The 24,136-nt window shown below is 36.7% G+C and overlaps 1 protein-coding gene across 4 annotated transcripts in view; it reads left to right on the forward strand.

The window, feature by feature from the left end:
* Window positions 1-24,089, forward strand: part of klc4 (kinesin light chain 4) — a 30,669-nt gene extending 6,580 nt beyond the window's left edge. The window contains exons 1-16 of one of the 4 annotated variants that reach the window (XM_047804462.1): window positions 2,549-2,720; window positions 8,550-8,805; window positions 9,050-9,280; window positions 10,863-10,941; window positions 11,058-11,283; window positions 12,529-12,616; window positions 12,822-12,923; window positions 13,512-13,685; window positions 14,372-14,471; window positions 15,856-15,896; window positions 16,042-16,097; window positions 16,394-16,502; window positions 17,105-17,209; window positions 21,635-21,753; window positions 22,104-22,167; window positions 23,213-24,089. In XM_047804462.1, coding sequence (XP_047660418.1) covers window positions 8,557-8,805; window positions 9,050-9,280; window positions 10,863-10,941; window positions 11,058-11,283; window positions 12,529-12,616; window positions 12,822-12,923; window positions 13,512-13,685; window positions 14,372-14,471; window positions 15,856-15,896; window positions 16,042-16,097; window positions 16,394-16,502; window positions 17,105-17,209; window positions 21,635-21,753; window positions 22,104-22,167; window positions 23,213-23,296 — 1,827 coding nt within the window. In that variant the 5' untranslated portion in view covers window positions 2,549-2,720; window positions 8,550-8,556 and the 3' untranslated portion in view covers window positions 23,297-24,089. Of the gene's footprint in view, window positions 1-2,548; window positions 2,721-8,549; window positions 8,806-9,049; window positions 9,281-10,859; window positions 10,942-11,057; window positions 11,284-12,528; window positions 12,617-12,821; window positions 12,924-13,511; window positions 13,686-14,371; window positions 14,472-14,869; window positions 15,578-15,855; window positions 15,897-16,041; window positions 16,098-16,393; window positions 16,503-17,104; window positions 17,210-21,634; window positions 21,754-22,103; window positions 22,168-23,212 lie in introns of those variants that run through there. The other 3 variants (XM_047804456.1, XM_047804460.1, XM_047804465.1) reach the window with 3 other exon arrangements.
* The last annotated feature ends 47 nt before the right edge of the window (window positions 24,090-24,136 follow it).

The raw sequence follows: 24,136 nt of genomic DNA on the forward strand, positions 1-24,136 counted from the left end.
TGTATTCATTTTATTTCAAAGGATTCACAGTGGTTAAAACCACAGAGAAGCTTTAGCTGTGTTTCTTATTTTGAGACCACTTCAAAGTAAAACCAGTGAAAAAGACATGACATGAACTGGTTAGTGGAAAGAAAGCTTACATCTAAAGAACTAGTGGAACGCAGATTTATTAATATGTCTGCTGATTTATTTTTACTATTTTTACTTGGAGGAGCTGATTCAAAAACACCTAAAGAATATCAATATATATATATATATATATATATATATATATATATATATATATATAATGTTTCTCCACTGTACTTCAGTCAAAGGGTAAAACAATTTTTTCTTTTTTAAGCTATTGAAATTTTATTTACTTGGAAATCAACAGCAGGTTGATAACTATGTAGATTATCTTGTGATGTCTCTGTAATCCACCAGATGGCAGTAGTGTACGAACATGCTTATTACGTGAATACTTCTTGGAGAAATTAAAATATCCCCAAGTTTTATATATAAGGTCAATATAAATTTTAATACATGTAAATAAATAACATGCATAATGGTTGTGCTACCATACTAATGTGAAAGAATTTAAAAGTCTAAAGCATTTCTACTTCAGTGCTTGTCACCTTAGTGTCAAGTGTCAATTTAGTGTCAAAATATAGGGACATTCTATAACCATTTAAGCTAAAATAACCACCCCAAACCATGTGACAAAATGTGTTATGATCTGATAAGCCCAGATGCAAAATGTGTAATAATTCCATAAATTCCTAAAGAGGCCAAAAATAAGCATATCCATGTAGAAACATGATGGTGGTAGTATCATGCTTTTGGGCTGCTTTTTCCATGAGGTTGTTTAAATTTACATTATTTACTGCACAGTGTCCCCCAAATGAGGATGGGTTCCCTTCTGAGTCTGGTTCCTCTCAAGGTTTCTTCCTTATATCAGCTCATGGAGTTTTCATTGCCACCGTCACCTCCGGCAATATTTTGAAATTAATCTTATACTTTAAATTCATGTATTTATTTATTTGTTTCTATTTATTTATTTACTTATTTTCTGTTTCTATACCTCTGTGAAGCTGCTTTTTAGACAATGTGAATTGTTAAAAGCGCTAAACAAATGAATTGAATTGAATAGAATTTTATTCAGCTAGATCTTTGGCTGTTATCAAAGTGGGTGGAATCATGAATAGTTTTTGGTTGTTTGTTTTCCATAAATATATAGAGAGATTTTATTAACCTAGCCAGATCCCCTGAATCTAACTAAAAATCTGCAGGGTGATCTAAAGTAGGCTGTGCACAAGGCTTTGATAGATCAAGAATGTTTTTGCATTAAAGATTGGGGAAACATTGCCAAGTGAATAGGTGCTATTATTGAATAAAATCAACTTGTGCTTCAACAAAGTATTCGTTTAGACATGTGTGTACACATATACAAGTAGCCTTCTGGAAGTAATTTAAGGTTATATTTTCCAGTAAATATATTTCTGATTGGTTTTCACTTTTTTAATATATAAATTTTTATACATTTATACATTAAAGCTATGTTTTATCTTGGGTTCATTTTGTACTACATAACAAAAGTTGTTTTTTTTGTTTGTTTTTTTTTTTTTTTACAAAAAAACATTTTAACATGGGTGTGTAGAACAGTTTATACCTATTTGTATAAATGAAGAAGTAAAAAATACTATTATAACACACATACATACAGTACGTTAAACATGAAATGTTCTTATTTGCACAGCTAATTCATTCATTCCTTTTCTACCGCTTATCCAAACTTCTCGGGTCACGGGGAGCCTGTGCGATCTCAGGCGTCATCGGGCATCAAGGCAGGATACACCCTGGACGGAGTGCCAACCCATCACAGGGCACACACACTCATTCACTCACACACTACGGACAATTTTCCAGAGATGCCAAACAACCTACCATGCATGTCCTTGGACCGGGGGAGGAAACCGGAGTACCCGGAGGGAACCCCCGAGGCACAGGGAGAACATGCAAACTCCACACACACAAGGCGGAGGCGGGAATCGAACCCCCAACCCTGGAGGTGTGAGGCGAACTTGCTAACCACTAAGCCACCGTGACCCCCTGCACAGCTAATATCAAAGGTTAAAAGAAATCGGAGGTAAAATAAATAAAAAAAGCCTTTACTAAAAATGACGTATGGTCTTCAGTGGTGTATGGCACCATTTTTACTTATGTAGAACACATATAAAAGCACAAAATATACTGATAAAGATATTAGCTATACTGGTGATATGTTGATATGCTGATACGCTGCGATTAAAGTATAAAAATTATGTTAAAGTACAGTAAAGGGATTTGGAGGATTGTGTAGTTTTATGCATTTAACCCCTTTGATTGTACAGGAAATTGTGAACTAGCAGAAATGTAATGTATCTCAGAACCAAGATAGCTCTCTGGTTGTTGACATGACTTAAATGTGGTCATGAGATTAGATCTTTTACTGTGCTGAAAGTTTATGGGGGAAATGAACAGCTGGGCGTTTCCTTTAAACACAACTCCCACCTCCTGATCCTCACAACAGAGCCTCAGAGCTCAGTCTGCTGTCTGTGCTGGTGATTCTACTCTGTCTGTGCTGGAGGATATTCTGGATGTCGTTACACTGGAGGACTGCTGCTAACACACACACACACACACACACACACACAGTTACTGGAGCTGGAGCTGAGCTGCTGATCTGTGAAGTGTATCTGGTATGTTAACTTTGTGCTCACAGTCTTAAACACATATACACGGGTCATGGTCTTAAACACATATACACGGGTTAATCACAGACCTCTATACCTCTAACTTTACATCTAAATCTACTCAAAATATTTCTAACACCAGCTGAAAATAGCTTCATTTTTGATTGATTTTGATTTGGGTTTATCAACTATTTTCTGGTAGAAAACCAGATGGAAAACATGTTTTCTTCATGTTCAAATGTACCAGAGCAGAATCGATATGTACAACGGTACAACATGTAAACAAATTGTGACTAATCTCTTGTGTGTTTATACATAGAAGGTGAACATGGTTACTGATCATGACACTATTCTGAGTGAAGAATAAAGTATGGGGCAACAATTTAACAAATACATTAAATATTTCTGTCAGGAGTTTGCCCGCGTTTGTTAGTCATTCTTATAAATATGAGTTTTGAGATAAGTATATTAAAAATATATATAAAATGTGAATGAGCCCTTGATTCAATTTAGATTCAGGGTTTTATTTAAACGTTGTCAGAATTCGAATGGCGCTTTGAATTAATCAGAGCATGCACATGATCCAATTACGATGAAATTATTTCAGTCAACAGACTTATTTTTAACCATGTCACATCAAGAGTTCACTGATTGGTCTTTAATACTTTGCAAGGTATATTGCAACATAATGCGTCATATATTTGCTTATTGTAGTCATATTGTGTAGTTCTTAATACATTTCTTTAAATTAGGATCAAATTAAGACACTAAGTCTTTTAGATTTTACACCAATATTTCTTTGTACTGTATGTGTCTCAGGGAGAAATGTTTGCTGTGTATTGCATGGGTGATTTTCTAAGTGCTCTTTCATGGAGCTTGACGAGTCTGTGTTTCTGTGATGACAAAGCAGGATTTTGCTCTCTGGAGTGTAATAACACAGTGGACTATGACCTGGTGTTATTAAGGGAAAGCGAATATGAGGCGTGATTATGACTCCTCTGAGGTAAAGACAGTGGTCGGGCCTGTATTCCTGTGTGTTCTACAGCATATGATATAATTGCAACTGCTTTTAAAACACATACTTTACAGCACAGGTGATTTCCCAATTCTGAAGTTGTTGATTAATTTTCTACAGTAATAGCTTACACAGGGACTTGTTGGTTTATGTGCCACATAACCAGAGAAAACCATTTGTAATTGTTGATATGAGGATTCTGTAAGGGGCTGATTATTTAGTATTTTGTATTTATTATAGTCTCTAGCTCTAGTTTATAGTTTACAATAGTCAGAGGTAAAGATCTTCCTTTAAATTATCCAACATGAGAAAGCCTTTAGGATAGAGGGACTGTTTATACCTGCTGTAATGTAAGTGATAACAAGCTCCAACTACCACCCAACAATAAAAATATAATTTCTGTTAAACATTTAGCAAATTGTTGTGGTATAAAATGTAATAAAAACTTTCAGGATGTCATGTTTTTGGAGAATAAAAATGGGAGGGTTGTGTCAGATAGGGCATCCGGGGGAAAAACCTGTGGCACATTTAATATGCGGACCCCAAACAGTGAGCAGCCGAAGGAATACAAAAATTAGCTTAGTTACCAGTAAGAATTACAATTTCAACAAAGACGAAAACAATAAAAAATCTTTTTTCGTGCTCATTTTGTTTTCTTTTACATTTCTGATGGACAGAAAGTCTGTATTTTTTACTGTATATTTATTCTGGATCATTACTGCCTTAGCTCAGTGGGTGGGATGGTTTGTAGTAACGATCCAGGTTAGCCTGACAATAAACTACAGATCCCTACATATATTATTTTTAATCCAGTATGGTTTGGAATCCAATCTAGAGAGCATCAAGATGGTCTTTCAAAGACATTACAGTGGCTCACTGGAAGTTCTTGGCTTTGATGTGGTAACTTAAGGCATTAGACTACTGATTGGAAGGTTGTGAGTTTGAATCCCAGGTCTACCAAGCTGCCACTGCTGGGCCCCTGAGCAAAGCCCTTCACATTCAGTTGTATAAATTGTAAGTCACTTTGGATAATGTGTCTCCAAAATGCCATAAACTAGTGCTTGGGCCTTAAGTTTGTCCACATTTTTTGTTATACTTACTGCACGTTTGCATTATTATTATCATTTTGACAAAGTATTCAGTGCTCTTGATGTTTTGCTACTACATTTGTCACAATCCCCAAATTCCCAGCTCTATTATAATGCAGTGATAAATACTACAGTGCAAGAGTGTGTTGTGATGTAGTGGAAAACGAATAAAAGAAAATGCATATAATAGAAGTTGGGATTTATAGCAGTTACAGAAGTTACAGAATTTGGCAGTGAATACAGAAAGGTTCTGCCTTGCTCTAGCTTTTAAGTCTTCTAGGTTAGGAGGCATGGCTTTGGCTGCTATTCTGAAGGGAGAGGCTGAATTTGTTTGAATTTTGAATTTCAAAACAGCCAGCTGCATAGTGGCCCATCTTTATATCTCTTTGGTCATAATTTGCTCTCACATAGAGATAGAGACACATATCACAGTACTATTTTTATTGTGATATGTACCACAGCATGACTTAAGAAGTAAAACCAGTAAGGGTATCCATCATCAGGTCTAATTAAGACTCAATTGAAAGGAGCATCTTCTGCCAGGCTTCAGTAGTTTGTGATCTGGAATCATGGATTCCGGGCTTATGTTTTGAGCATGGTGGATTCCTGAAAGATGAAATGGTGGAAAACTGAAAGATGAAATGAAAAATCCATCAAAAGTAAAACAGAAGCTGAACATGCAGCATTATGATGTAAGAATGGTTATAGCTGCTGTCCACCCATCCCTCCATTCTCTGTTCAGGGTCACGGGGAACCTGGAGTTTATCCTAGTGGACCGAGTGCCATTCCATCACTGCATAGAATCTTACTCAGGTGTTGCTTCTGCTTGGTTGGAATGTAAATCTGAAGCCACACCTTTCCAGATAAGACTGGACACTGATCTATGTATCTGTTCAACACAACCTCATAGAGGATCTGTATTAATCAATACATTTCTGCATACTGCATTTGTGATTACTACAAGCCTTACATTATTACATTTACATTTTCTGTTTTACTTTTTTTTTTAATCATTTTTATACAACTTAGGAATTGAGGGTTAAGGGCCTTGCTCAGGGGCCCAGCAGTGGCAGCTTGGTGGACTTAGGAATCGAACTCACAACCTTCCGATTGGTAGCCCAACACCTTAACCACTAGGCTACCACATCCCCATTATTATTATTATTATTATTATTATTATTATTATTATTATTATTATTATTATTATTATTATTATTATTATTATTATTATTACTACAACATCCATGTGACTGGCCTGTTTATGGAATACTGGAAAGTTTTGAGAGTTGAAAAGTGCCACTGTGACTCACTCGGGTCATTTATTAATTTCATACGTTAGTCTTTGTTTATTTTGTTTGGCTTGGTTAATATTCAGAATATTCATTTTAAAATTCACTCACAGCTTTCCAATGTTGTTTCTCTTCCAATGTTGTTTTATTTCTCATACAGTTGCCAAGCCTCAGGTGTGTGTGTGTGTGTGTGTGTGTGTGTGTGTGTGTGTGTGTGTGTGTGTGTGTGTGTGTGTGTGTGTGTGTGTGTGTGTGTGTGTGTGTGTGTGTGTGTCAAGTCAAGTCAAGTCAAGTCAAGTCACCTTTATTGTCACATCACCACGGCACATGTGCCATGGTGAGTGAAATTCTTGGGAGCGAGCTCCAGAAATTGCAGAACAATTTACATACAATAGTAAGAAACATAAATAGAACAATTTACAAACAGGTTAAAAAATGTGCAAAATGCTCAGTACCATTGAAATGTGCAAATGTGAAAATGTGGAAAGGATGCAATGTGCTCATACATAGTCAGTACACACAGTGTACTACTAGACATATATATACCCATACATATATGTATGTATATGTATAAATATAAATAATATATATAATTATAAGTATTATAAGTAGTATTATATTATAAGTAGTATAAATGTGTGTGTGTGTGTGTGTGTGTGTGTGTGTGTGTGTGTGTGTGTGTGTGTGTGTGTGTGTGTGTGTGTGGGGCGTGTGTGTGTGTGTGTGTGTGTGTGTGTGTGTGTGTGTGTGTGTGTGTGTGTGTGTATAAATTAAAATTGCAATTTTAATATATATCTTTTGTGTGTTCTAGTAATTTAATATCTAGTCATTTGAATGGAAGCTGTTCTGAAATCCTCAACTACAGTCTCTCATTTTAATGTTTTTCCAAAGCCACACCTCAATCCCTGCACACTGTCTAGGCTAGTTGTTTTATTAAAGTTACCATAATGCGAGCAGAATTTTGGCAAATATTTGAAAACATGACCTGGCTTAAAGATTTTCCCACAGGATCTTTCTTTTCACGTTTCAAAATTATTGCATGTGACTCTCTCTCTCTCTCTCTCTCTCTCTCTCTCTCTCTCTCTCTCTCTCTCTCTCTCTCTCTCTCTCTCTCTCTCTCTCTCTCACACACACACACACACACACACACACACAAACACACACACACTCACACAAACACACACACACACTTGTCTTTATTTGCTTGTTATCATTGCAACCCAAAATTAACTGCCTCGTGTAAGTGAGTGTTAAAAATGCCAAGCTTCCATCACTGTTGTGTTCATTTGCTCTTAATTGGGAGAATATGGCCAGATTACTCTTTGATTGTTTAATATTTAGTTCAGGTTTATGACACTTCTGGGTTAATGTTGAACTGCAGTTGCTTTAATCTTCCCAGATATTTTATGTTTAAACCATGTAGAAAGCAGAAGTAATGCTTTGATAACAGATGCCAGGAGTATAAGAAAGATGGGGCATCTGGAGGCTTTACATAGATGTACCTATCTGATGTTTTCAGGCATTAGCACAACAAGAGGTTTTATAATCTGTTCACGAATCATGCAATGATTTAGAAATATGTGCTTTACATTGCCTAAATACTGTCTGCAATGCGAGCCATTTTAATGACAGCCACACATAAGGCATGATTTTATTAAAATTTAAATAGTGTGTGTGTGTGTGTGTGTGTGTGTGTGTGTGTGTGTGTGTGTGTGTGTGTGTGTGTGTGTGTGTGTGTGTGTGTGTATGTGTGTGTGTGTGTGTGTGTATGTGTGTGTGTGTTTTGTCTTGCGTCTGATCACAACAAAGGAGGAATAGTGACACATTACATGTGTGCAAATGCTGCAGAATCTAAGATGTGCTCGAATAACATTGCAGTGAGAAACAAATTAAAATTGCAATATATATATTAATATATATCTTTTGTGTGTTCTAGTAATTTAATACCTAGTAATTTGAACGGAAACTGTTCTGAAAGTTAACCCTCAGTTAAAGTCTCTCATTTTAATGTTTTCTCCAAACCTCAACCATATACGATTTTCTAAATGAGTGCATGGACAAGTTTCAAATGAAAACTTTTAGTTAAAACAGACTACACTTTAATTTTTGATGTCTGAAATGCAAAAAGTAAAGTATATCTATTGGCTAAACATTATTTATTCAATTTTAACTTGGACTTTGTAACCGCTAACTTCCCTGTAAGTTCTTAGTTCAAAGTGTTAAACAGACAAGTTTCTTGTCTCGAGAACAGAAAAAAAAACTCACACAGACTCAGACTAGGTTCAATCTTGTTTTATTAAGTTTGTGTTTCTTATTATTTCTGAGATCATTTAATTAAATACGCTTTAGAAATACTACAAATGAAAGACTGCATGAATAAATCACAAGATAGTTTGCACACAATTTGTGAACACGTCACTGAATCTCCTTTAAACTCTCCCAGTGAGAGCATGTCCACCATGGTGTTCTGCTGTGAGGAGAAGCTGGAGAGACTAACACAGGAGCAGATTATCTCCAAGACCAAGATGGTAGTCCAAGGCCTTGAGGCGCTGAAGAGCGACCATAGTCTCATGCTGCACAGCTTGATAGAGACCATCAGGTACTTGAACATGGACGAGGAGGCTGGCCTGGTGCATGAGAAATCTTCACTGCTGCACAAGTCTGTGGAGATGATTGAACTGGGCCTGGAGGAGGCACAGGTGAGGAAAGAAATGACGCAGTTAGAGCAGGTTTGGATCAGAAGGGTAAAGGTTAGGCTTAGACAAGGATCTAAAAATAGGAAGCGTGTAAGGAAGTCAGATGTAATAGACTGAAAAGCTTGTTAGATTATAATAATCTAATCAAAACTCATCCAATAAGCAGAAGTTCCCTGTTTTAAATGCCATGTTTGAATTGAGGGATACATTAGCAGGCTTGCCTGTGTTACATGTGTTACCCCTGCAGGTCATGACAGCACTGGCTGCACACCTGAATGCAGTGGAAGCAGAGAAACAGAAACTGCGAGCTCAGGTGCGACGACTTGTCCAGGAGAACAAGTGGCTGTGGGAGGAACTGGCCAATGTGCAGCAGAAACTGCAAACGTCTGAGCAGACTTTAGCCCAGGTAGAGGAGGAGAAGAAGCACCTGGAGTTCATGAAAGAGCTCAAGCAGTATGACCAGGAAGCCTTGCCAGAGGTAGAACATACACACTATCTATGCACTCTATGCTGGTGGCTCATCTGACATTGTAAACACTGGTCTGTTGCCTTGTGGCCACTTCACATATGTTTACATCTACTATAAAGTGAAGAGGCCTTTATTTGTCACATATACAGTACATTACAGCCCAGTGGATTTTTTTCTTTGCATGCCTAAGAGGTTTTTAATGTAGTGCCAACATTAATCAGGCAGGTCTTATTCGCCAATAACATGGTTTAAGGTCAGTAAATATTTGGATATTAAGACGTCTGTGTTTTGTAAGATTTTTGATTAAATCGCAGGTTTTCAGGTTTTTATTTTTTGTTACGTCGTACGCTAGTCTACATCCCACATTCACTGTTTAAACGAATGAAGCACTTAGTTTCTCCACACAAAATCCTTACGTGCAAAATCCTCATCACACAAATGAACATCTGAAATCTGCCACACTAAGTCAGAGGCATTCTGCAAACAAGCGTTGTGAACATAAGCTGATGAATAGAACACCTTGCCCTGCGTTAAGCATCGGAGTGGCTCTGTATGCTTTAGATTGTGTGGAATAAATCATTACACAGCAAGTCTTCGAGCTTGCCACATTTTCGCTTTTGTCATTGCCGTGCAACTATTTTCCGCTTGTCCAGCTAAAATTCTTTTTGGCTGTTTTTGTTGTTGTTGTTGTTGTTGTTGTGTTAGCATCAAGTGTTCAGTTTACCTTCGCATAACTTCTTCTAATAGATGACATCATTATGCTCCTGCTAAATTTCCTAAAAGTCTGCTAGATTTCCTCTCCTTAATTTTTCAATCCCGCTTTGGTTTTCACTTCCTCTCACAGTGAACTTTTTTGTACTGTAGGTGTTTTCTTGGTGTTTTTTCTGACCGAGTGCAGAATGGTGGCTCACTGGTTAATATTTTGAGGTCACCGATCAGAAGCTGAGGGCCTCAAACCCCAGCACCATCAATCTTCCACTGTTAAACCACTAAGCCTTTCTTTTTCATGTTTCTATATCATAACTGATCCAAGCTTCCTAACAAGCAATGGCATGCAAAGAAAAAAATCCACTGGGCTGTAATGTACTGTATATGTGACAAATAAAGGCCTCTTCACTTTATAGTAGATGTAAACATATGCGAAGTGGCCACAAGGCAACAGACCAGTGTTTACAATGTCAAATGAGCCACCAGCATAGAGGATAGTAATCAGTGTTCATTTGTGCTTCATTGAACAGCAAATTCTTGCATGCATATTACTTGCATGCCATTTTCCCATCATCCCTTACATAGCAAACCTTCCTACAAAACATTACCTTCAAGGTAAACGTGTCAATACATTTTTACTATAAGAATTTGATGTAAACACAGTATTCATGCTGAAATTATATACAATGTTATTTGATACCCAGTTTAAAAATAAATATTAAGTATATTTAATAATAAATATAAAGTTTTAACAGCTTTTTTACTGTTAGTTGCAAAAAGAAGTATTTAAATTAAGTTTTTTTTTTTAGAATGCTAGAGGGAAATATTGGCGATTGTATTCAGAGTTATGCTGAGGTTGTTATAAATGGAAATTTTGCAGCAGGACGGGGAAAATGAGGAGACATCAAAAGATCCTCTGGACGAGCTGTTCCCCAAAGATGAAGAGGCGAATCAACCACAAAGTAGGACATTTCTCTCATCTATTTCTATAAATGACATCTTTGAAGTGTTGCTCAGCTTCGTTATTGAAGAAGAAAGTGTGTCTTTATGGAATTATGAATTTTCTTGGTGTGTTCAGCATCACAGCAAGTGAGGAGTGTGGCAATGGCAGCAGCCAAGCAGGGATGTGAGGTGCCTGACCGCTTCAGAACCTTCTATAACCTGGTGATGCAGTACACCAACCAAGGCCGCTACGAAGTGGCAGTGCCATTATGTAAACAGGCTCTGGATGACCTGGAGAGGACAGTGGGCCATGATCACCCTGACGTAGCAGCCATGCTCAACATCCTCGCTTATGTATACAGGCCAGTCCTCATATATTTGCTATGAAAATAATAATAATAATAATAATAATAATAATAATAATAATAATAATAATAATAATAATAATAATAATAATAATAATAATAATAACAATAATAATAATTATTATTATTATTATTATTGTTGTTATTATTATTATAAAAAACTTAATTTTGTATAGCGCCTTTAAAAGTAGCTTCACAAAGAAATCACATAAAAACTACCCTAAAAAAGTATGTTTTAAGGTGGGATTTAAAGGGCAGGGAATTCCACAATTTGGGAGCCAAAGAAGAAAAAGCCCGATCATAATGATCAAGTCATGAGCATGTATCCTGAAATATTAGATTGTTGTTTTTTCACTAGTTTTACAGTGAATGTTTTATTAACCCAGGCCTCTGATTAGAATCTGTCATTTTATGGGGCACCAAATGTCACCACAATGACAGGGATATCTTACAGTTTTTATCTTGTCGGTCCCTGGCAAAAATTATAATTAAAATCCTTTAGATTCCTGTGGATTATGAGTTAGACTGAGGTGTAGGCAGAAAATGAATTAGGTGCATTAATAATTAAGGCAGATGGGCTTCATAAAGATAGTAAGACAAATGTGAAGTGATGAGTAGAAACTAACATCATCTTGTAGTTTCATTTCACTTTTTTAGTTTTTCCTCTTTATGTTAACAGGCAGGGATTTTTGAAAACACTTCTGTTTCTCTTTATTATTTTTAGCACAACTCTCAATTTCCACCTGTTTTGGGGTGTCCCTTTTCAGAGATGGTTAATGGCTCATATAAATTTGTAGCATTTTTTAAGTATTTCTGTTTCTATCTAGCCTACTAGTGGCAATATACAGTATACATAGAAAAGTAAGAAAAACAAATAGTTTTGTTTTTTCCACACAAATGTTTCTATCTTCAAAGTAAATGGTGATATCAAACCTATTTGAACTCCCTGAGATGCAACAAGTGGTTGTTCATAAACTTCACAAATTCAAAGGTGTTGTCTTCAACCACTAAAATTCTGTGTACGATTATTCCATCGGAAGGGAAAACGTCTCACATGAGTCCTGACTCATTTTATATCAGATTTGTGAAAAAAATAATTCATTTGTTTAAACTGATTACATGTATTAGTACAGTACAAACATTGAAACATGTCCTTTCTATGCATCTGCGGCTTGTTTGAAGAGGTATATTAATATGCACAAATATTCTAATTAAGTTGTTTATGTCCTCTTTCTATTAAAGGCACCAGAGTAATTTTAAAGAAGCATCTCGTCTCCTATATGATGCCGTGACAATCAGAGAGAGGACTCTGGGTGAGGAGCATCCCTCAGTAAGCTCCAACACATACACACACACACACACACACACACACACACACACACACACACAAAACGAGATAGTACAAAAAAAAACTTGAATTGTTTCAATTTCAACTCCATACTGTGGTCAGGCCTCAGTAGTCCCAGTCAGTTTGACAGTGACTCTCACCCTTCTCCATACTATTTTAACGATATTGTGTGTCGTTTCATCTGCAGGTGGCTGCCACGCTGAATAATCTTGCAGTGCTGAACGGGAAGATGGGGAAGTTCAAGGAGGCCGAGCCGCTGTGTAAAAGAGCTCTGGAGCTGAGGGAGAAGGTATCAAAAAAAGGCTTAATTATTCAGCTCCTGATGTCTTTTTAATTCTATACGTTGAGATTAATTGCGCCAAATTATATTAGAAAATATGGTGATCAGAACAATTACTGTAAACTAATAAAACTTTGTGAGTGTGTGTGTGTGTGTGTGTGTGTGTGTGTGTGTGTGTGTGTGTTGTTCCATAATCCTTAGGGATTAAGGATTAAAGTATTGTTCATTTTGTAAAGTTGCCATGTATATACATCACTTCATCTTTGATTACTTTTTTATAGCATGTCCCATCATACATACCTATGTACAGTGCTTTGCATTTATTTACATCTCTTAATTTACAACCTGCAGTTTAATCATTCTAAACACAATAAAAATTTGCATAATGTTTTTTGTTTATTGTAACTCAGAGGCTAATCAGACAGGAAAATGCTAACTGTTGGTTACACTGTTGGTTTACCGTGTCCGTACTTCGTAGATCCACGTTTGGCTACATTAACAGCATGACTCTGAGTTATCTCTAACAGCTTTACATATTGGATCCTGATATTTTTGCTGATTATTTTTGTTCAATTGTGTGTCTGTGTTGGTGTCCAGGTCCTGGGCTCAGAGCACCCAGATGTGGCCAAGCAGCTGAATAACCTGGCACTGGTTTGTCAGAACCAATGCAAGTATGAGGAGGTGGAGTATTACTACTGCAGAGCCCTCGACATATATGAGAAGAATCTGGGTCTTGATGACCCCAATGTTGCCAAAACAAAAAACAATCTGGTGAGTACCAGCACTACACTTGATGGTAAATGGTGTCCAGACAATTTGGTTCTTTGGGTTGTTTTTTTATGTCCCACAGCGCAGCACTCCAATGTTAGATTAGGGGTCCAAGCACCAACATGCTCAGAACCCAAAAGGATTTTTGGATATTTGCTAGGATTTTTCTCATTCATCCTTCATCCTCATTTCTTTACAAATCACTCCCCTTCTACTACTCAAAGAAAGCATGACTTGCCTGATCAAACAAATCCCCACCCCAACTTTGAACCTATAAACCACACAGTGAACCCTAAATCATACAATTATTTTTCCATGAAATTGGTTTTTAGGATTTGTGGAATATTTGAGAACAAGTCCTGGGATCCTCACACAATATTAGTGTCAAAAACTTAACAGAGATCTCAGTACTTATTAAAAGCAGGTTAAAATGTATACATGTACAAAGGGTAGAATGTGGTCATTTATGGGGGTGAACTTATGTTCTGTTTAACTGACTGGATCGTAATTCTCTCTGTCTGTCTGTCTGTCTGTCTGTCTGTCTGTCTGTCTGTCTGTCTCTCTCTCTCTCTCTCTCTCTCTCTCTCTCTCTCTCTCTCTCTCTCTCTCTCTCTCCAGCTCTCTCTCTTTCAGACACATGTTCATAATGCCATTGACAACTGACAGTATTGTTTTTGCATTTCTTCTAGGCCTCCTGCTATCTAAAACAGGGTAAATACAAGGAGGCTGAGATCCTGTACAAAGAGATTCTTACACAAGCACACAAGAAGGAATTTGGGACAGTAGATGGTGAGTAAACGCTGCGAATACCTAGACTAACTGGCATGACATACAACAGAATTATAGTTTTAACCTAATAAATATGGCTAATAAGACCAAACAGTTATACAAGTCACTGTACAGCTTCCCAAAGATGAGATCAGGAGTTTTTTGGCCTAATCTAATAATTTCTGGTCTGTTTTCTACAAATCTGTGTAGAAAATGCAATTCTTGTTCTTAGGTTTATTGTGTCATACTAATTCATATTTTTTTCTCTTACATTTACAGTAATGTAAATTTAACCCTCCACTCACATCACTACAATACTGATTACTGATTATATGTCTCTCTTGGTTACTTTTGTTACTCCATGGCCTCTCACATTATTTCTTTTTCTCTGCAATGTTATTTACATGTTTAACAAATAGCTCAAGACGTTGCTGAGAGAAGCTCAAGCTGATAATCGAGTGACCACTTCATGTCCTGAAGACCGAGAGTTACTAAACGTTGCATTATTTTGTTACTAGTCTAAAAAAGGCTTCATTTGTCAGTGTTTACTGTTGGACTGTCTAAGACAGAAAATGCCTGTGAAGTTATACAGTTTTAACTCCATATAAAAGGTAAAAACCTTTAAACAAATCAAAACAAAAACTTGGAACAATATTATCATCCGAGGATGTTTTTAGCTCTGTACTGGGCTTTTGTGCATTTATATAGACGGCTGTATAGAAATATCTACAGACGTTTTTATATAGATTTGAGATTATTTAATTTGATGAAAATATAGGTTTCTTAACATTAAAACCTCAAATATGTCTTGACTGAATTTGGGGCAAACGAAAAAAATTTTGGCCGTTTACATCATCAGACTCTTATAACTGTTATGACATGTTTCTGTATGTACATATGAATGTTCGCATGTGTATTTTACCTTTACTGATTATTTATTATTTACTTTATATGTGCTTTAATTTACTTATTAAAATTGTTACATTTGCTTCAACCTTTCTACTGTCTGATCTGTCTGGTGATTATTCTGTCTGATCAACAAAAAATGTTTTGATTTATTGATATGATTTGAATTAATTCTGTTGATTTCTGTGATCCTGGTTTCAATAAATCAGCATGTCAATGAATTTGAAAAATTTCTGATCTGTTTTTTTTTTTTTTTTTTGCCATTTATTTGAAAATAAATTTTATAAACTTTTCCTCATGTCAGACATCTCAAGATACAGATATACAAAATTCAATAATTAACCAGTGGCGCTTCACATCAGTTGTTAGGTTAGGTTATTTGTATCTGAATGTAGAGTTGTGTTTAGCTGTAGGTGTATAGTCAGGGAAATTCGCCAGAATGGGCTTACTACATTTATTTTGTAACTTTGAACCTATATCCCTGTTTCTCTCCTTCTAGCTGAAAACAAACCACTCTGGATGCATGCTGAAGAAGACAGAGTAAGTCACTAATCAAATGTGTCATAGTCTAGAGAACCCAGAGTCACATTTTTCACTATTATCCATCGCCACATTCTGAAGATCTCCCAATTAGCCAAGATTCACATCTGAGAGAGTTTTTATTTCTCCACTCTCTCACCCTTAGAGCCCGGGGGGTAATGACACTCATTATGATGAATATAAAGCCTGCCATGTGACCAGGTGAGCAAAACAAGGCCTAATTACACTGCCATGTTCACACAAGCAGATTCTTTCAGCATTAACGCTCTTATCCCAATACCTCTGTGGTCGAGAAGCCATGTGTTTGTGCAGGTTTAGCTTACATATCATTTCTTTCTATTTTTGTGGAAACTTTAATTATTCAGTAAGTTCAGGTATGTACAGTATGTACTAGTAACTACTATGGATTGTTCAGTAACCATATTAAACAGATAGATAGAGTCTGAGACACACAGCTTTGGGCATCAGATTTGAATGTGTTATGTGATTTTTCATAGCCCTATAATAAACAGCGCCATGCGGAGTCTCGGAGCTCTATATCGACATCTTGGCAAAAAGCAAGCAGCAGATTTTATGGAGGATTACGCCATGAGAACATACAAACAGGTCAGTGTCACACCATCTCAGGTTATAAAAACAAACACCAATCCCCTGAATCCTCTGACAAATGTAGAAAGAACATCCTATCATCTACTCGGTTACTTTTTTTAATCACACAGATCTGTTCCTAATGATGGGTACATTACACAGACACACCTCAAACCTCAGTTCTTTACTCAAAGCTATTCAACCTTCAACTATTCATACGTTGCCATTCAATTCAACTATTTGACTTCATTCATTCTCTCATTCATCCTGCCCTCACATTCCACTGCTTTACCTGCTCCTACATGGATTTCCTAAAGAATTGTTCTTCCTAAATACAGTCAGATCCATGTTTCAGTAAATGATTTCACCGGGATACTGCAGAATTATAAATAAGCACTGCTTCTGTAATCATAAAGTCTTTTCTGTACTCATCTCTTATTCATTTATTTAATAGTAGTACTGCCAGTATTTCCTGCCAGGCCTAACCTGCATCAGATGACTCATCTGATTTGCAATTCTTAATTTGAAAAAACACAATTTTGCTATTCTTTAGGTTTTACTCCTTATTACGTTAAATCAACAGGAAGTTTGTTTTTTTTATGCTTGTGTGTCTGCACCAGGGAGTCACTGTGGAGCCTCTGAATGATGAGTTCCGGAGGAGAAGCTCATCTCATTACAGCGTTAAGTATGAACCTGGAGATGATGGCAATGTGGAGTGGCGTGGGGTGAGTGCTTTTTACTAACACTCCAGTTAAACATGCATACTGCACATTCTAAACTCTACAGTACAATGTTATACAATAGGCAACATACACACACACACACACACACACACACACACACACACACACACACACACACACACACACACATAATACAACATAAGCATACCCAATTCTAAGTTTTATACAAAACACAATCAGCCTTGTAGTTAGAGCAGATATTTCTTAAATGTAAAAATGTAGAAATGTAGAAATCACTGTTGTCAACACCACTAATATGGAATTAACAACATTTACCCAGGTTTTAGGAATGTACAGTGTAATATATAAGATTGCATATATATCAATTATTTTATATTTTATATTTACATTCTAGCTTACTAAAGTAGAAATCCCAGTGTTGTAGGGTTCCTACACAGACCATTAAGCGTATCTCAGTCTCAGAATTTTCTAAACAACTACACTGTAGTCAGAAATTGTATAATTCATCATCATTTTTCGTTTAACCGTTGCCTGGGCCATTAGAAGGAATTCTTCTCAAGCCAAACCTCTCCAACAGTGGGTCTCAGCCTGTACTTATTCAGCACTGTATCATTATACAGAGATTTAATTAGCAATGTGCTTGCTAGTTCATTTTACAACTTCCCATTTGGATAGTGATGGATGATGTGGTTAGAGCTATTGGCCCTTACAAGAAACAAATCAAAGATGAAAAGGACTCATTGGTGCAGAAAATACAAATATAAAGAACCATAAATATTATTCTAATGGATAGAAATTGGTACTGTCCTGATATTGAAGGATGCATAATTAAGTCCCCTGATTGCTAAAGAGCAATAACCCTCACCACCTCAGATATATACTGTACTTGGAGTGTATTCTGCATGTGTTCATCTTTAGTGACTGACTGGTCAGGACCAGGAGGGTTTTAATTACCCCCCTGCTGTGAATGTTGCCGTGCAGTGGGTCAGTTTTTCGGCTGTATTTCTGCATCACGCTCAGCACTCTTCCGAACACTTCCGATTCAATTGATCCAGCAAATGAGTAACCAGATGAAAAAATGAAGCAAAGGTAATTCATGACACAGCAATTTACCTCAAAGCAGAATCTGGCTCAGAAATCTTTAGAGAGACATTAGTTTTCACTGTTGTTGCTTTCTAGTCTTTGAGCTCAACACTTTAATGCTAAGAATGATTTTTATTCGTTTTTAGTGGTTTAGTGTTTTTTCTGCCTTCTTCCACCATCTTCCTTCTTTTAATGTTCCTCCTTTTGCTCCCACAACAAATCAGATCTGATTGCATTTCTCTCTGAATTTCTCACTTGTCTGTTTATTCCTGTTTTAAACCTTTCTCTTTCTAGGATGTTTTTTTTGGCTTTATTTGGCTTTGTTACTACCAGGAGATGTGCATACAAGTGCAGGCGTTTTCAGATACGTTGAAAAAGGTAACCAAACAGGTTACCTTTTTGGAGTAAAAGGTAGGACTAGTACATAACAGAGGACACTAGGGAGAAACCATCTGGACTATAAGTGAGACTATGACATCTAACAAATGAACAACAACAACAAATGCTTAAAAAAGAAAGTCACAGAAACCAGAACTTAAATAGGAGTGTTATTGGAGAGTAACATGAACTGGGTGAGTGAACAGTGGGACATGTGACATGGTAATATAGTTCAGCAGCATAACACATGATCGTTGCTTTTTTGTGTTGGGTTAATTTACAGCTTCACGGTTACACAGTTAACAACCACAGCTGGGTCAAATGCCAAAGGCTTGAATTTATGAGACACTTACAGCGCTAAAGAAACACATCAGTCAGGGGTTTAGCATGGGACTGTGAGACAGTTTGATGTCTTGCTCACGTTTGTTTATTTACCAACTAACTCTCACTTTATAAACCTGATATCCTAAATGTACAATTTAGTCTACAGTATTTAAAATGCAAGTACAAGGATTTTACTTTCATTAAATGAAAATTAGTCATTAAGGAAAAAGCTATAAATAATACAGATTTACTGGATTTCCTTTCCTGGTAACTTTATTGTAAACCTATTGTAAACACTTTGCACTGGAACATGCATAAAGTAATTGTGTTATATTTTTAATAAACTGGCCAGTTTATTATATATAAATAATTCTGTAAAGCAATAGTTATAAGACTCTGAATTCTGTTATAAGATAAGATAAGATAAGATAAGATAAGATAAGATAAGATAAGATAAGATAAGATAAGACAAGTTAAGATAAGATAAGATATACCATTATTCATCCTACAATGGGGAAATTTCTCTGTTACAGCAGCTCCTTCAGACACTTAGGATGTAACAGTCTGTCACTGAAGAAGCTGCTCAGAGCTGAAACCGTTTCATACAGGGGGTGAGAGTCGTCCTCCAGCAATGATGATAGTTTTGCTACCATCCTCCTTTCTCCCACCTCCTATACAGTGTCCAGAGGAATCACTAGGACTGAGCTGGCCTTCCTGATCAGCTTGTCCAGTCTCTTCCTTTCTGCAGTAGAGATGCTGCTGCACCAGCATACCACACCATAGAATATGGCTGAGGCCACCACAGAGTCAGAAAAGGTCTTCAGTAGCTCTCCCTGCACTCCAAAAAACCGTAGTCTCCTCAGCAGAAAGAGTCTCTCCGCCCTTTCTTGTAGATTGCCTCAGTATTGTCTGTCCAGTCCAGTTTGCTGTTCAGATGAACACCCAGGTATTTGTAAGAGTCCACTCTCACAATGTCATTTCCCTGAAAGATCACTGGGGGTAATGTGCCTACAGAAATCCACCACCAGTCTTAATGATTATCTTAATGATTCCAAGACTTTCTATACTGATTCTTGTACTGTTATGCGTTTGCTTAAGAAAGAGCAGAGTGACAAGTTGTTTTGTGCAGGGTTTCACAAACTAAGATGAGGTTTGAGACATCATTTACAAAGAAAGACTATCTCAGTGTGGGGCAGCAAAGGCTTTCAAAATGTGCTTGGTGTAAAGAGCTTGGCCTTTAGTCTGTGCTAATAAGTGAGACACACTGAACGTTGCAGCCATTGTGTTCGCAAAAGAAGCTTACTTTAAAAAAAAAAAGGAAAGAATGTGACTATGGAAAAGGCCTAAAGGAATTACAAGTCTATTCTTAAAATGGCAGCTGGACGTGAGCCTAGACGTGAAATCGAGTGCTGTAATGATAAAGTTTTTATTTAACTAAGCATTTTTGTTTTAAAAATATGCCCGAACTTTCTTCTCTTTAATTGGCTTGCTTTGTTAAGATAAGAACTAGCATTTATTGCTTTTATTATTTGTTATTATTTACATCACAATTGATGATACCAATTAAGAAATATCCATTACTCACCTTACATAAGTAAGGAGCAAATAAAATATGAAAAGTGCAGATTATAATGATTAAATGTGTGTGGACCCTGATATATCCTTAGTGTGTGTAGATCCATATATTCATTGCAAATTCAGTTCTGTTTCCAACCAGCAGAGGGTGTTTAAATAACATTCAAATCTACACCCCATTAACACAGTTTTTTGTTGAATTATCTGTATAGACTGCACATGCTTGACATGAAATTCCTCCATGGCTAGTTTTGAAGCTACTAGTTTTAGTTTGCCAAAAGAACACAGGTGTAACGTGTCTGTGTGTGAGTGTGTTTGGTGTGTTTATCTGTAGTAAAGTCAGTGTTGATGGCATGTCAGTGTTGTTTGACAAGCCAGTAAATGGCTTTTCATCTGAAAAGGAGTGATCTGTCTGCTCTGTAGCTCTCTGATTGCTGATTATTGGCTTTCTCTCATGTGGTGACCTACATCTTGTTTTCCATGGAAACAAGGTTTATCACAAACACTGCTGTAATCCAGAAAGCACCGAATGACCTGAGCTGTTTGTTAGTCCTTTTATGAGGTTTGTGTGTGTGTGTGTGTGTGTGTGTGTGTGTGTGTGTGTGTGTGTGTGTGTGTGTGTGTGTGTGTGTGTGTGTGTGTGTGAGAGAGAGAGAGAGAGAGAGAGAGAGAGAGAGAGAGAGAGAGAGAGAGAGAGAGTTGCATATGCTATGTTGCATATGCTATGCTAAATAAATATACAATTTGACAATACAGTGTTTGCATGTAAGTAATTACCTCAGGTGTGTGTCCAACATGAATGGAAAATCTGACAGTTTTGAAAAGGAAAAAAGGAATTTTCATTGTGCTGTTAGGCCAAAGTCTTACTGCAGCTTTTACTTGAAAAACATAAAGAGCAAATACCAAGGTTTATTGTGCACATACCTATGTGGTTTTCCAAGGATAATTACACAAACATGTGTGTGTGTGTGTGTGTGTGTGTGTGTGTGTGTGTGTGTGTGTGTGTGTGTGTGTGTGTGTGTGTGTGTGTGTGTGTGTGTGTGTGTGTGTGTGTGTGTGTGTGTGTGTGTGTGTGTGTGTGTATAGGATGGCGTTTTGAAAAGGACTGGTTCTCTGGGTAAAATGCGAGAGGTGCTTCGCAGGAGCAGCGAGATGCTGGTGAAGAAACTGCAGGACACAATACTGCAAGATTCCCCTAACCCTTAGTAAGATTTGCATTTATTTACATAATGTTAAGGTGTTTACATATCCCAAAGGTATTTAGTAAAAATTCTATAAATTTGTAATATTCTACATTTTAGTGCTTTCTATTCAATCAGACTGTTGCTCGATATCAATTTATGCCACATTTTGTGTATTTCTTTTCAATTCTGTATGATTTTACTGTTTTTATAAGACTGCAGAGAACTAGTACACAGATTGCCACAGAACCGCTGACTTCCTTTCATTTTAATTTTAATTTTTACCTTGCATGATATTTCCAATAATATTTTGATACATGGAATTTTATTTCATACAACTTTTATAACTGCACTTTATCATTGATTTCCTCTAGCTTGAAGAGAGCAGCCTCACTGAATTACCTCAACAGGACAGGAGACAATTATGATCCTTTTCAGGTAAGATGACTCAGGGTTAATTAACCACTATTGAAAACAGCATTGTTTGCTACTCCTGTAACGTTTGTCAAGACACCTATGATCATGTTTTACATATTGCTTAATAATTACGAAAATATTTGCTGTAGAGATTTTCTGACATTGGGTCTGGTCACAGAGATCTGTGTCTTCACAGGAAGCTTAGGGTTTAAGCTTAGGCTCTATTCTACACTAATCTATTTAGGTGGAACCTGGTTAGAATGAAACAAGAAACAACATGAGTAGACATTTTTAGAGCATCATCTTACATTGAAATGTAAAAAAAACCCCAAAAAACATTCTGTTTTCACTCTTTCGTAACATAAAGCTGGCTATCAGCTAACTTATGACATATGTTCCTGTAACCAGGCATAAAGGAAGTGACAAATTCTGGAAAGGGATTTAGACGTATTGGAAGCGTTTACGTGTAGCTATCAGATTGGAAGAGAAAATAAGCTTTTTTTCAATTTGACATTTTCCAGGGAAGCACAGTGGCTTACTGGTAAGCATGTTTGGAGTTTGATTCCTGTGTCCGCCCTGTGTTTGTGCAGTTCTCCTCTTGCTTCAGGTGTTTCTTCTGGGTACTCCAGTTTCCTCCCACTCCATCTCTTCATTGTCTGTAGTGTGTGAATGGATGCCTGAGTGTGTGTGTGTGTGTGTGTGTGCGTGCGTGCGTGCGTGCGTGCGCGCGCGTGCGTGTGTGTGTGTAATTGTGGCCTGTGAGGCATTGGGACCCTATCTAAGTGTGTCTCCTACCTTGTGCCTTGAGTCACTACAGAAAATGAATGGATGGAGTTTCCATTACATTCAGTGAAAAATGTTTGCTTCCTGTATTTTTTAATTACAGGACCACAGCAGTCAAACTAGACAATTTGAGAGATTATACTTTATTGTATATTGTATGAGCTTCTACACCAAGAGTAGTCCTGGTCATTCAGCAAGAGGTTTTCGTGTATCATCAATGTATTTGAATAAAACTGCATAAAACACCACTTTTTTATTCAGCTTAAACTCTTTCTGTTCACAGAGTGGCAGAGCAGGCAGGCAGCTGAGAGACAGTCGAACCCTGAGCTCCAGCACTGTGGAACTGTATGGAGGCAGTGGAAATTAGGATACACACACAATTGCATGCACACAAATTCTTTTCTTTTAACTTTATCCATGCATTCATTTATTTCTAGCTTATGAGCCATACACAGCACAGCAAGAGTTTTCTCTTGTTAGTTGATCACTGTTATGAATAATTAATGAACGTGCCTGCACTATTTTTATATAAAATGTGAAATTTGATATTTGAAAATGGCTTTAATTTTTAATTTTAATCACCGTTTGAATGTTTGCACCTCTCAGGGAAAACTGACTCTCCCAAAAATAAAGCACAGATGACTAATCCCAGGTCATGAAACATTTTCCCTGTTTGTTTGATTGTTTTAGTTCAAAGCCACATGTACTGTACTCAGCTGGGCTGCTGTTTATGATTGTGAAGTGTATCATTAGGTTACAACCGCCTCATATTCAACAACAAAAAAAGGAAGAAATATTATGTAAAATGACATAATTGTGACATTACAGTTGTTAGATGTGTTTTTTGTGTGTGTTGTTGGAATCACAATGAACTGTTTTTTTAGCTGCATGAGCTACTCTGGGTTAAAGAGTACAAAACAGCTTTATCCTTATAATTTTTTCACTGTCACTGGGAAAGAGCTTCAAATCAAACTGAACAGTATAGTGGAAATTTCTGTTGATTTGTTTTCAAATAATCACAATTTCTGATTACTTTTTATTTCTATAGTTTTGTACCACATAAGGCTGTGAATTTCATTATATTGCACTTAAAAGTGCCCAAAATTCATGATTTACAAGCAGAATAAATACGTATAATAAAAAATAAATATTTGATCCCATTTTCTAGTATTTATTTCCAGGTTTTGCTTCTGGCATCTCACTTTTG

This window comes from Tachysurus fulvidraco, chromosome 2 (genome assembly GCF_022655615.1).
Source record: "Tachysurus fulvidraco isolate hzauxx_2018 chromosome 2, HZAU_PFXX_2.0, whole genome shotgun sequence".
NCBI classification, from domain to species: Eukaryota; Metazoa; Chordata; class Actinopteri; order Siluriformes; family Bagridae; genus Tachysurus; species Tachysurus fulvidraco.